Source organism: Urocitellus parryii, chromosome 1 (assembly GCF_045843805.1).
Source record: "Urocitellus parryii isolate mUroPar1 chromosome 1, mUroPar1.hap1, whole genome shotgun sequence".
NCBI lineage: Eukaryota > Metazoa > Chordata > Mammalia > Rodentia > Sciuridae > Urocitellus > Urocitellus parryii.
The window spans coordinates 274,738,742-274,753,449 of NC_135531.1; the positions used below are offsets into that span (position 1 = coordinate 274,738,742).

Sequence of the window (14,708 nt, forward strand, 5' to 3'; positions counted from 1 at the left end):
TTGCATTCACAGCTCCCAAGACTTCTCAGGCAAAACCAAGACACCTGCAGCTGACCATGACCTCCAGCAGCAGAGCCCAACCTGCTCTTTGTGTGAACTCTCAAAAATTCCAGACAAGGGATCTTTTATTTAAGCAAAACTAAGAAAGAAAAAAATATATTATCACCGATGAGAAGAATTTCTCCTTTATTCCATTAACTAGTTAATAGAAGCTGATTCCCAAGTCTGAATAAGCCCTTCAAGGTTGATTAGAAAAGCAAACTTAGGTTCCTGAATTTATTAAGGAAGTCTATTTTATTTTGAATTTTGGCAGCTGAGTCTTATTTATTTTTCCAAAACCCCAGAAAGGCAAAAACTCACTGTTTATGATAATTTTGTAGCCAAGTGTTTGAGTGTGCAGACTGGACACTGACTCTTCTGGTCACAGCTGTGTGCCTAGCCTGAGTCAACTAATAAAATTTCCTCTACCTTCCAGATCCCTGGATCTGCCTGGAGGACATGCAGACTGGAGAGCAGCAGGTCCCGCTCAGGAGAGACAATCATGAAATTGGGGGTCAGCCCATTGTCTTTTCCCAAAGGAAGCTCACAAAACCCTCCAACCTGTCCTTCCCCGTAAAGAAAAGCGCCTGACTTTCTTCCTGACCCTGACTAGACCCAGACTTTCCGGGTAGCCTTACTGGCCTCAGAAAACCAGGGATAAAGTTGCAAACCAGGACCTGGGGCCAATGTCACTCTGAGCCAAACATCAATTTACAGGAAATAGCTTGTGACCAAAAGTGATATGAACAAAGCCACCTTCCAGTGATTTTTTTACAGCCATCACGATGAGCCCATATGAATTGAATATGCTTCTTATATATAAAGGCAGCTCATCAGAACTGAAAAGGATACTTCAAATTGAGACATTCTCTCATAAAAGTTTGAAAATGAAAAAAAAAAGAAATTTCTAAAATAAGGCCTCGTTTGCTTAAATGCAGAACGGGATGAAAAATGAAACTCCTACCACTGCTATAGTCAGAGATTAATAAGAGCAAAATCAAAGATTTTTGTCCATTTTTTAAAAGACAATATTCCAGTACATTCAGGTAATTACTTCCAGGCTTATATAACATTAAATTGCTTTTCTATCTGCTATTGGTTTACTTCACATCTATAAGACTACTCGGTCACTCACAGATGATTTTAGAGGAAGAATCTCACACTAAAATATTTCACAACTGTTTCATTTCATAGTCTTTAGGTACCTGGCACCTGACTACTTCATTTTTGAAGTAAAATCTGTCGAATGAAACATTTATTATGTTTAGGTCATACTAGGGTGACTATAATTTGGCAGTGTCTAAATGAATTTGTTTCTTGCAATAAATATAGTCATTGATTTCAATAGAAAGGACATGAAATGGATTGCTTCTTGCTAACCTGTTTCAAAGTTTGTCTTTGTATTAATAGGGCGATGGCTCTGAGTGGGAAAGGAAAGAGACTAAACGGTTACAAATGGCCCTGCAGGGCAGACTAGTCGAGGGGACAGTAAACGTGCTGAGAAATGCTAAAGGATGAAATCAAAGACCTTGACGGTAAATTCATCAGGACTACATCCCAGCTGCTTAGGAAGACAAGTTAATCAACGCATTCACTGAACATGGCTTTCTTTAGCTGGAAATCTGAACACTGCAGAGACTGAAATGATTTGCTTGGTTCCCAACACAGCAAGAGCCTCATTTTTCCTACCTCGATAGACTGACAAAACTCAAAATTCCCCCCGCCTCATAAGGTCTACTGCAATATCACACCCGTCTAATTCCCTAAAAGCAGTGCACCTGAGCAGCTGTGGCCTCAGTCTGTCCAGCCTGCTCTGGTCCAAAGCTCCTCCACAGAGGTGAAGGCCAAATTCAGGGCAGATCTGGATCACTGAGGGCCTCTGATCTAGGCAGAAGTCCAAGATCCCTAAAGTGGACTGTTCTTGGGACCCACCAGATTAGAAAGAGTTGATTTAAAAAAGGTGGGGGGGGAATATCTACAAACCATGATCTCAAGAATCGGGGCCCAGAGAGAACGTCAAACTGATGTCAGGCTGCTTTTCACCGCCACTGTTCTTAGAGATGCACTTGGAGTGAGACGTCATAACTTAACCACATCACCTTCACGCCAGGCCGGTCAGTGGGCAGCTCCTGATGCAGCAGGAGTGCTGGCAGTGACCTGGGTCCTGGGTGCCTCCACCTGTCCCCCATGGCCTGGTCAGCAGACGGCTCTCCTGCCCCGAAAGCTGAATCTGTTCCCCCAGCTCTCAGCCTGGGGCCTTCACCGTGTCCTGGGCTGGAATCGAGGTGATGTGGAGCGTGGGAGGGAGATGGGGTGACTGTCAGTGGGGCCACCAAGGGGGTTTCCATCCAGGAGACTCCACGGAGGACCGCTGCCCTCCACTACGGTGATTATGCTTTTTGCCATCAATTAACACAAAACGCTTGGAGGTTTATTGTGAATTATGGGAAACAAGTCTGGCTTTACTTATATTTCCTCGTATTTAAGAGCATTATGTTTTCATATGCATTGAAGACCCTGACACACCGTGACATTCCAGTTCTAATTAATTTGCATTGTAGCTTATTTTACTAGGAGAATTCTCAGTGCTGGGTATGAGGTCCTTCCTAACAGCTAACTCAGTACACCCTCAGGCCTCTGCTGGCCAGAAACAGTCGACTTTTCAGCTCACTCACTCTTTTTTTTTTTTTAATTGAGTTAGAGAAATATCAGTTGCTCTTAAATCACGATTATTCTTAAATAGCATTTGTGAAGAGAGTTACCAAACGATTTTTTTTTCTTTTTGAGATACTAGGGAGGGAACCCAGGGACATTTTACCACTAAGTTACAGTCCCATCCTTTTCTTCTTCTTCTTTTTTTTAAGACAGGGTCTCACTAAGCACTAAGTTGCTGGGGCTCTTGTTAAGTTGCTGAGCATGGCCTCAAACTTGGGATCCTCCCGCCTCAGCCTCCTGAGTTCCTGGGATGACAGGCATGCACCACCACTCCTGGCAACAAATAAATTTCCACTTGACTGGGACTGGCAACCAGGGTCTGACCTCCAAATGGGTTATAATTTCTTTTCAATCGACTACTTTCTAAGGGGCAATATGCATAGGAGGTATGTTTGGTAGCCCTTATGCAAGTCAACAAGCCTCCTAATTAATCCCATAGGCCTTCCCAGATAAATGAGGAAATGCAAAGCCAAACAAAACAAATCCAGTCACCGCCACTGTAAATCCTTGGGTTAACAGAATCCACACTGGACGGTATTGACGGCTATCATCCTAGTGTTTGCACACTTTGGCGGCCCCGTGCCACACCTGGGCTCGATGCCTCAACTCTGATCCCTTCCTACTTTGTGAGAATTTTATTCCAGATGAGACGGGTCTAAAAAATTATTTGGAACTTTTGCTATTGTGATGGAGTAACCGGAACCTGTCCTGTCCTCCCACGGTGAACAACTAGACAACTGGATGAAATACATGCAAAATAAAACCACGTTTAAGAGCCGGACTTCAGCTGCAGGGGAGGAAATGAAGCAGCTGAGCTCCACACAGCCTGGACCTCTGCCTGGGGCCAATTTAGAACACAACAGCCTCATTGAATTGAGGAGACAAAGACTGGAGTTTGTGGAGGCCAAGGTAATTTGTAGGGAAGACCAAATACAGAAGATAGAGCCACTCAGAAAAAGAGCACCAGAAATATGCTGCGTCCCTTGGGTCCCTTGCTGAATACTGTGCGTGAGTTGAAACTCCCGGAGCCTGGCAAACAAAATGGAAGATGAGCAGTTTCCAAACTCACAGAGGACTGGAAAGTATCCAAAATCTCACAGTTCATCGGCCACCCACTGCATCAATGAAGCCACAAAAGGTCACCTCTTAGCACGAGGGCATAACTGTCCTAAGAGTAAAGGCTATGCATTTGGAATCACCTCCCCAGAATATAAAAACAAGCCTTGAAAGACCGACCAGGCTGGCAAGTAACTTACCTGCCACAGAGAAAGACCAGCATTTAAAAGAAAAAAAGACAATGGAATCGCTGCACCCAACAATTAACCCACAATGACCAGCATCCAAAGAACGCAGGGAAAAAAAATGGAACTAAAAAAGGAATAAAGTCCTAGAAAACATTCTGTCCAATTTTAATAGCTATGTAGCCACAAGAGCTTTTACGTAGCCAAGGCTGAGCTGCATTGCAGAGGAATAGACATACAGGTCGATGAAAGAATTGGAGAACACCAAATAGACCCCCATAAAAATGGCCAACTGTTTTTGATGAAGGTTCAAAAGCAATGAAAGGAAGAAAACGTGGCCTTTTTAACAAATAGTTGTTTAAGAAAATGTACTTCTCTAGGCAAAGAAAAGTGAACTTCCTCTTAGAAGACCCCAGGAAAGGAGATATCTGTGGAAAAAGAATGGAACTATATAACAAATGCTGTGGGGAGGTGCTGACCTCAGTAGCAGAGTGAGTAGCACTGGTTAGACTCAATGAGAATGAGCTGGACGCAGGGTAACGAGTTTGAAACGGCTACCTGTGATTATTGGAATTGACCAATTAAGTAAATGGATATTTGAGGGTGGGAGCCAGGTCTGTGGCCATTATGATGGGAATATTCAAATAGCAGAGGAGACCGATGAGAGGATGGAATAGAGTTGGAGACACTCCTATGAACTCATGCTTGGCTTACTGTAGGTATGGACGGCTACAGAGTGCAATATTCACAGAAGTGCACGTGTGTGTGTGTGTGTAGGTTAGTAAACACATATTCTTTGTTGCTCTATCAGCTGAGAGGGCCTGAGAGCAATGACACCCCAGCAGTAGTGAGCATGTTAGTGTTCATATCTTTATTTCTAAAGTCATTCCCCAAAAAAAAAAAAAAAAAAAAAAAAAAAAATAAAGTCATTCCCCAGTAATGAACCAGGGATCCTTAGAGAAATTGGTAATTCTAGGCCTGGGGATGTAGCTCAGTTGGTAAAGTGCTTACCTCACGTGCACAAAGCCCTGGGTTCAATCCCCAGCACCACAAAAGAGAGAGAGAGAGAGAGAGAGAGAGAAAGGGAGGGAGAGAGAGAGAGAAATGGGTAATTCTCTAGGACTGGGGCAAGAAATACACAGGATGAGATTGGAGCAACTTGAGTTCCAGAAAGTATACAAAAAAAAGTATTCAAAGACAATTCAGGAGGCTGAGGCATGATGATCGCCTGTTCAAAGCCAGCCTCAGCAACTTAATGAGGCCCTAACTTACCAAGACCTTGTCTCAAAATAAAAAGGATGTGGCTCAGTGCTGAACTGCCCCTGAGTTCAATCCCTGGTGCCAAAAAGAAAAAGCTGAAAGAAATAAATGACAGCAACAATTATCCACCCCCCAATAATGGGGCTCTATATCAAAGGAACACAGGAACCAGACTGAAAGACCTCCCATGGTCCAAAGCAGGAATATTTTGAGCCACAAAACAAATTAAAAAGTATTAGATTTTAACCCAAAGTATAAAATAAACACCCATGAGTCCCTATTAATATAAATAAATGATTGAATAAATAAACAAATGAAAGAGAATAATCAGATCTCTCACAAAGAAAAATTCTGAACGGTTTCTGCAGCCGCTGCCCTCTCAAAGAGGCGGGACATAACCTGGACCCTGCCCTGGTTAATGGTGAGCTACTCGCGTGACTTCCTTCCAAAGGGAAAAGTCTGGAAAGGAGGAAAGGAGGGACAACCTCCCTCATCGGGGTGACCAAGGTCGACAGTGATGGTTACGAGTCACCTGGATGGTGTGCAGCCTTTATAATGTGAGGGGGTTGGAAAACGGAAGGATATCAGACGTCAAAATAAGCACATGAAAAGACACCCCCCATCATCCATCATGACAGAAATTGAAAGTAAAACCACAATGAGCTGTGACCACAGGCCTATCAGAATGGCAAAGCCTTGGAGACCAGAGTGGACACAGCTAAGTTGATAACTGGAAGCAGGAAGGACCTCCAGGTGATGATCCTTATGGTAGGAACATGGGTTCTGAGGATTAGAGGGGATATATTTTCAATCAGAAGCCCAAGATCAACAAGAAAAAGAAAAAATTTGTCCTCCACATAGCACATACCAGGGTTTGCCGGCTGGCCTGAGATGGAAGGATCTGGATCCAAAGGAGAGAGTCTTATTTAATTAAATAACAATAGTTTGCCTAATTCATTCCATTACATCAGTTTGGGAGCTCTCAAACACTAAATAGTTGACCAAGTATAAGTTCTGCTACACCCTGAGTGCAGTGAAAAATTATTTGGTTCCTAGGCAGCAACCTCCAACAACAGGGACAACCATGTTCCCTATATTGAAGGAGTTAATATTTTATCAACCGCTCCCATGCAGCAGTAGTTATCAGGACACAGAAGATTTCTTTTTTAAGGAAGAAAAATGGTTTTATGATCTAATCTATTCAGAAAATAAACAAAGGTAAATAAGACTCTCGATTGAGATTGCTCAGAGCCCTCAGAATGTGAGCATCCTTTAGGAATTTCTATGTGGCACGTACCACGTCTCAAATTTATTTGGACACAGAACCTTTTTTCCACAGCGTATCTCCTGGGACTGGTTCTGTAAAACACATTAGCAGCACAATTCCCCAAACTACTTCTGTAACTCTTCTGTGGTCTTCTGCAAGCTGAAAACGTACCAGGGCTGAATAGATCGGCATGCGTGGCTTTCAAAAACCAGGCAGAGTGATGTCTGAACCTACTTCAGTGAGTCCTGCTGCTCCCTACGATCAGGAGGGGGGACCATGAAGAAATGCCCAGGCGTGGGCCTCCTGGCTGAGTGCATATGGGTGCAGTGGAGGCCAGGGTGGAAGGTGAGCAGAGGCGACTGGAGAGTAGGAGACAGGAAAGAAATTACTGAGAAGAGACCAATGAGGTGTGTTCGGGGCTCTGGCAGGCAGAGGACCAGATCTCCCAGGTCTCAATGATCAGCGCCAGGACGTTGAACTTGTTCTTGAAGGACAATCAAATGTCAATAGGGAGTGGGCAGAGTAGAGCATCAATATGCACGGTCTCTGCATGCAGAGGGAGAAGGCTAGAATGATCCATACGATTATGGAACACAGTTGGAGACATGGCTACAGTGTGGAAAATGGACTGGGATAGGTGCATGGTGTGGGGGCTGTCGGAGGGGGTGCAGAAAGCAAAGGCAGCCAACGGAGAAGTTTGTGGAGTCCTTTGTATCTGAATGCATGTCCACAGGAAGAAGAGGGGGTGTCGGGATGATTCCCCAGTTTCTGGCCAGCACAACTTGGAGGTAGTAGTAACAACATTTAATAAGCTAGCACACATTTAAAGAAGGAAGCAGAGAATCTATGAATTGAGGTGTCTGAGATGCCCCAGAGTGTGTGCTGAGTAGGCAATTGGGGATTTGCTAAAAATTCTAGAGAAAATGTTATGATTTCTCTCCCCAAAGATATTGAATAAATTTCAAATGGAATCAAGATGTAAAGGCACAAAATAAACTCACACATGATTATAATGATATAGGAGGATATGTGTAGTCTTGATTGATAGAATCTTTCATGAAATGACAACAAAATATCAAGATAGAGCATATAAAATGAAAATTCATGTGTACAAAATAAGACACTTTATACACATTTAAAAGATAAACACAGTGGGAAAATATTTATGACCTTGTCAGATAAAACGTAATATACTTCATACAAAGGTCTATTTCAAATCAAGAAGAATAAAGATTAGCAGGAAAGGTCTGGCCAAACAGCAGACAGAGCGCATGAATAGAGGGCTCCTAAGAGAAGAAACACCAATGACAAGAAATACCTTGTAAAAGTTTCCAACCTCCCAAGGAATCAAAGACCCACAAATTAAGACAATGCTAAAATGGCACTGCTGCCAGCCAGATGAGAGTTCTGGAATATCTGTGTCAAATGATGAAGTCAATTCTTCTGCCACTCACGGAGGAGCAGATGTCGGCACCATGTTGATTCTTGTTTTTCTCTTGTTACTGTTGTTGTTTCATTTTCCTGGAGAATAACGTGGAGATCAGGTATGTGTTCTTCTTGATTCTGAGATTATGTTTTGGGGAAATTATACCAAAAAATAATAAGTGCACAGGATGTATAAGAATATCCCTGTCGATGTGTTTACAAGACGGAAAGTTCACACTGTGGGTAGATGACAAAAAAGTCATGATATTTCATGCAAGGATCTACAACCAACCAGTACAAATGTTACACAGAAGCATGTTTCTTGATGTGGAAACACGTGGAATAGATATATTTTAAGCGAAAAATGGGTTACAAATTAGTAATGGGCAGTTTGATTCCTTTCATGCTCCAGAGTTCATGAATACACACTACTGACTGTCTGCTCTACACCTAGACCTCTGGGAACAATCCCAGGATATCAAAATTATCAAAATGTTAATGATTTCCTAGTAGTGCACTTTAAAGTGATGGATTTTTCAATCACCCTGTATTTTCTATTTTTTTCTCCCATGCCTTTTATTACTGGTAGAATAAAAATATTTGGAAAAAAAAAACAGAATACTTCCCCAGTATTAATTTTACCTCCCCTGGACTGATATATAAATGTCTCCGTGTGTTTTTAAACCATTCAGGAAAACAAGACCATCTGCAAATCGTTTTCTGGAATAAGCCCATTTCTCAGTCCCAGAAAAATTAAAAGAAAAACAGAGCACTGCTCAGACAAATAGAGAGAAGATCAGAAGGTGCTTCTTCCACCTGGTGGCTGTTGGCACCCTACCGGGGGCATAGATGAGGCTCCCCAGGGATGGAGAAGGAGGAGGTCCTGCAAACTGATCCAGGGTTTGGAGGCCTCAGTGGCTCCGCAGGGGACAGGCCAGCAAGGGGCTCTCATGATTCTAGAGGCTTCCCTGCCTACTCTTCCAGGGGCACCTGTGAGTCGGCTTCTCTCAAGCTGCAGGCCGGAGTGACCCTATGCCCCTGCTGGTTAAGCAAAGTCCAGAGAACACAGACTCTGTCCTGCTCTTTAAATTTCAGGACTCCTGGGTCTGCTGGGAAAACAGAATGCTGGTCTTGGAGTTCCTCTGAGAATCTGATGAAATGTTAGGAACCTCTCCTCAGCAGACACGTCCATAGAACGCTCACATCCACTTTTGGAGATTCACAAACTCCTCAAAGCTCATGGAAGTGGTGGCTTTGAAGAAAGATCCCAAGACTAGGCTGCATACCACAACTGAGTAGTGACTTCCTGATACGGTTCAGTGGACGTTAAGGCTGCTGGGAACCAGCCCCCGGCCCCCACCCACTCTCCCAGCCCACTCCTCCTGACCCTCTCCAGCAGCGTCTAGACCCATGCCAGCAACAACCTGGACAGTCTCCCTAACTTCCCCCACCACCAACTTTCTTCACTTTTCAAAATTCTGTTACTTTTATGTCATTCAATAAAACGAAATGTAGTAGCTGAATGCAGTTTCAAAGGAAGACACTCTCCTTCCTTCCTGACCTGCATTTACACGCGCACTCTCAGGTGTTCATGTAACGGCTCATTTCTCATGTTTCAAAACTATAGCTCTGAAAAATGCATTGCAATGACAGTTTCAGCAAATCTAAGCACCAAATCCGCATTTCAGTAGAGCCTCATTTAATGACACACAGTTGATTGTTTTAACATAGATCTTCACGCAAGTACTCCTCCACATTTCGCAATTGTATGCCTATCTGCAATCATTTATGCGAGGAGGATTTGGAGCTATCTTAGCCTCGGCAATATCAGGGACTTGGTGGTAAATTTGAAGACCCAGTGCAGGGATCACTTGCCTGTGAAGCCTGGTGCACAGACACAGGTGCCATTCAGACCTTCGGTGTCACAGGTACCTCCGTTCAGACAGCTGACATTGGCGCAGGGATCCTTGTACAATTCGCAATGTGTTCCTGCAAAGAGACAGACACAAAAGGGGTGACTCATGGAGCAATCTCCAGCTCCGGTGGCCTTGAAAACAAAGTACTTGAATGACATGGGATGGTGTGGGGACAGATTCCAGGATATGTGTGTGTGTGTGTGTGTGTGTGTGTGTGTGTGTGCCCGCGCGCGTGCACACATGCCTGTGCCCATTCCTGACTTTACTGTTGTAAAACATAACTTCTACATTTACTCTTATAAAAACATGGCTCATTAGTAAATAGATTCAATCTTTGCCCACAGGCCCTACCAGAAAGAACTTTAGTGCACACTTTCTCTGATTACATGTCCCTAATGCATAGGGCACACAAACAAAAAAAATAAAAACCTGAGAGAGAAATTTTTTCAAAGGTAAATGCTCTCTGCGTCTCCAAAAGAATCAGAAAACAGCTAGACAGCCTTAATAAAATGTCAATATAATTGACAACAGCACCCCCAAAAGTGAGTATCTGGAATCAAATATTTCAGCGAGACCCAGCTCTACTGTGGAGAACTGCAGGATAGGGAAGGATCAGCTCCAGGACTGGATACTGGGCTCGAAGGCCAAACCACACTCCACATGCAAAGTTAGCGTGCACCCAGCCCAGGCCACATTCCAGACCCTCGCTCTAATTTACTCTTCCCAAAGACACTGTGAGATAATTGCCCTTATTCCCCCACTTTACAGATGAGGACACAGAGGAAAGAATCTGATCACAAGCTGCGATTCAAACCTTCTGCTCATCCAAATCCAGTCTCTGCTTGCTGGATAGTTTGCCTCAGACTGGCCATGGAAAGAAACAAAACTCTGTGGAGCTCAGCACACATTTAATAACAAAGAGGCTTTTAAAAAATATGTAAAGTAAAAACAGAAAATGTCCCATTTCTGTAACATATGTATATTACATATAATAAAAATTACATACATATCTACACGTATATATGCCAATGCCTGAAGCAGGACTGGATTACTTTGACTTCATATCTATGTATTCTGCTTTGTTGACATCTGCTGGTGTCATTAGAGGGAAAGATGGGTAAATGGATTGGCCTCCCACTCCCCACCCCTGTCCCATCCCCTTAGGAGAGAAGGAGAAATTATATCCTAATACAGGTAAGAGTGTAAGTAATAGCATATCTGTCTTTTCTTTAAGCCTTAAGAAAAAATAAGCACAAAGCAGATAACAAGGGCATGGTTTTACTTCATCTGCTCCCGGGCTCGTTGCTTAGCCCTTACTGTGCAAGTGGACAGCCACACCCAGTGACTCATCCGGCAGCACTGAAATCACTCTTGCTGGGCTTTTCTCTCTCGTCTTTGTCAATGCTTTCAGAAGTTGGACTCAAGAAGGAGGAAAAGAAGAGAATAGAAACAGACTTTCCTATCTATATTTGCACCAGCGACTTATTGGAGCCAAGCATTTGAGAACGGATGGTCTTTAATTCCTTTTTATCCTTTGCCCATCGTAGCCAAGCTATTAATGATGCTCTGCCAGACGTTGTTCTTGGGGACCTTTCAGCTTGGCCTTCCCTTTCTTCCTGGGACAACAACCCAGACCCCTTTGTCTTGTGCCTGGTGAGATACAGCCCCCCTAGCCATGTCTGTCTCCAGGGACTTGAAAGAAACTTCCCAGTTTAGTAATCTCAAAGATCAAACCAACTTTAAGATCAGCACACATCTGGTGACTCTTCTTCATTTGGATGTGCATTGCCTCGTCTCCCAGAAGACTCAATTCCCCCCTGATTCTCACATAGCATGGATTCCAGTGGAAAAATAAAATGAAGGAAAACCTTATCTGCTTCAAAATGTTTATCGTGAAACAAAAGATTCACATTATTACAAGTTCCCAAGGGGCTGCTCAATGGGAACTGCTGATTAGTGGGAAATATAGCTACACAACGTTCAGAGGTGTCTGACACCTGAACAAAACTCCACCAGACCTAAAGTGGAGACAGTCAGAAACTCCCTGGTTTCTAGTACTGCAGGGGCTAGCGCAGTCAGGGGCATATCGTACAATTCAAGCAAACTCCCACATTGTTCAAATAAGGCTGGAAGGCAAATTCTAGGCCAGATGTGTAAACATAATAACTTTAAAGTCTTCAATACAATAAATTTGATGAAAATGCCCAGGATAAAAGGCCACCTCAGTCTTTTGCATGTCTGAGCATCCTGGGGTGTTTTGGCAATAATTGTAGCCTGCTGGCTTTCATTTTCAAAAGATGAGACCTTCAGCCACTGAAGCATCAGTTTAGAGTTTGCTGGCAGCAGGCTCGCTGGACGCGACTCTCCACGGAGACAATCACATGAATCGAGATGGCCTCACAAGCCCCCAGTGAGCATTCAGGTTCCTCCCATTTGTATAAGCTAAGCTTTGGTAACCCCTGCATAAAAATACCCGTCATGCTGCACTGTGGTCATTACAGCTGGACACCTATGAGCAAGAGACTTAAAAACCGAGAACAAACACCGCTGGACACTAGCGATGTGCCGGGGGCTCCTCTTGAGGCTGGGGGCCACCTCTTCCTGGCCTCCCATGCTCTCACCCAGCACTGTCCTGGGCATCCTGTTTCCTCTGACAAGCACGTCTTCCTTCACCCTCCACCCAACCTGGACTCCACCAGGCACAATAGCCCTCGTCCATCAAGGCCAAGGCAAGACAGAGCAGCTTCCGCCATGGCCCACTGAGAGCAGCTGGGATCCCCGCTGTTACAGAGGTTGCTGTGCCAAATCATAACTCCTCAGTTCCCCTGTCTGAGCCCCCACAAATCTCTGAGGGCCTCGGGAGCAGAAGCCTCATCTTAATGCATGGAAGAAATTACAGCCGTGACACCAGAATCCTGTCATTTCAAAAGGGACAACAGCCGGCCAGTATACTTTGGCCGACACTCAGGTGAGACTGCCAGGAGCAAGAAGCCGTTCCAAATTCCAAATCTGCCTCAGGAACACCCTGTTTGGTCAGGGAAAACCAAGACCGCACTTCAAACTAAGTCTGAAATGACACACACATCACCCGCTGGCACAGCGCGAGGCACGCACCATTACAAAACCTGTGTTTAGTCTCAGGCAAAAATAAACTGCAATTCAGTCAAAACTAATAAAATATTCATACTTTTAATATTAAGGGATGAAGAAGCAATGTTTCTGAAAGGATTTCTATTCCAACAGGCTCCTTACTGACTTTAATTTTAGAATTAAAATGAGATAGAATTTTTTAAAAAAACAGCGCATCAATTATATATCTTTGGTGTCATCACAACTGTAGTGACAATTACTATTTGGAAACAGAAGAGCATTATTTTATCTCCAGGAAAAGTTAGCTAGGTAAAGGAAATTAACTGGAAGTATTCTCTGTACTTAAAATTTGCTTTGAAGCATCATCTCATTTTATTCAAATTTACTTTCTTCATGAACATTTTTTCAGAATTCTAACCATCACAGAGCTTAACATTCACTAGACTGTTCTAGAAATTACCATCGATATCTCAACGTTAGCTGCAGTATTCTGTGTCAGCCTAAGCCTGCTCTTCCAGTAAAACAGTAGTCTGAAGAAGGAAGGAGCCTTGCCATAGTCATTTCTGTCTATCCCAGGACAGGAGAAGGCTGGGCACACCAGATACCCAGAATACTTGCTCCTGATCAGACAGATTTAGGCACAGAAACAACCTCATCAAACAAAGGAGGAGTGCACATTCTTTCAACCATAGCCTCTAAAAATCAAACAAGTAAAAAGGACGTGACCAAAACTATAACCCGGTAATCTCATTTCTGAGACACTTGCACCCCACCCAATCCAGAAAATATGAAAATTATATGAATAAAGATGTTCACTCAAGATTATTTATAATAGCCCATTAGAGTCAATCAGTACGAGCCATCAGAGGATCCGAGTAACAAGGGCACAGATAAGTTGTCCCTCATGGGCACATTAGTCAGCCTTCTTAGCAAGATAGAGATCAAATCTAATAACATGTTAGGTATGGGCATAGTATACAATTGTCGTTATACTCAATTACAACTGTAAAAACATGGATATTAAAAGAAATGGAAGCTATAAAATTATTGCCCTTGCATTATGTTGTTAAAAACTATGAGCACTTTAAAATTTTCTCTTTTTTCTAAAATCTTTACTGTTGTTAGGTTGTTTTTATAATTAAAAATTGAGGGGCTGAGGCTGTAGCTCAGTGGTAAAGCACTTGCCCCGCATACATGAGGCACTGAGTTCGATCCTCAGCACCACATAAAAATAAATAAAGATACTGTGTGTTCTTCAAAAAAAAAAAAAAAATTGAAGTGTTTTCTTTCAAACTCGTCACCAAAAATTTCAAATAGATATGTGGTTGAGCATGTGATTTTTCTCTGCCAGAAATGAAAATTAATCCAAGATGAGGCCATACCTTGACCTTTTCAACAACCTGAGGTTATGAACATGACCAAAGTCCTATCAGACCAAACACCAAGCAGGTTGGACTAGTGTTGAAGGCAGTACCGACGTCTGGGTAAGTTTGAGGGGAGGTACTCAGGGGCCCTCAATGTAGCTGGCTTTCTCACAATGTGATTATCCACAGTGAAAACTTTGATCTTAAGAAAATGTTCTAGGGGACTTCCTTTATTTAATTGATATGTTGAACCATAGTCTTAATTCAAGTTTATCTAGCTATTGAGCATCTTGTGTGTGTACAAACCACCATACTAAGAGCTGCAGAGAATTTAAAAAGAGAAACCCAGGCAAGTGGTACACATCTGTAATCCCAGGGACTCCAGAGGCTG

The 14,708-nt window shown here is 43.1% G+C and overlaps 1 protein-coding gene across 1 annotated transcript in view; it reads right to left on the minus strand.

The window, feature by feature from the left end:
* Positions 1-14,708, minus strand: part of Dner (delta/notch like EGF repeat containing) — a 297,502-nt gene that overhangs the window by 19,210 nt on the left and 263,584 nt on the right. The window contains exon 10 of the mRNA XM_026396251.2: positions 9,823-9,936. Within this exon, the coding sequence (XP_026252036.2) occupies positions 9,823-9,936 (114 nt within the window). The remainder of the gene's footprint in view (positions 1-9,822; positions 9,937-14,708) is intronic.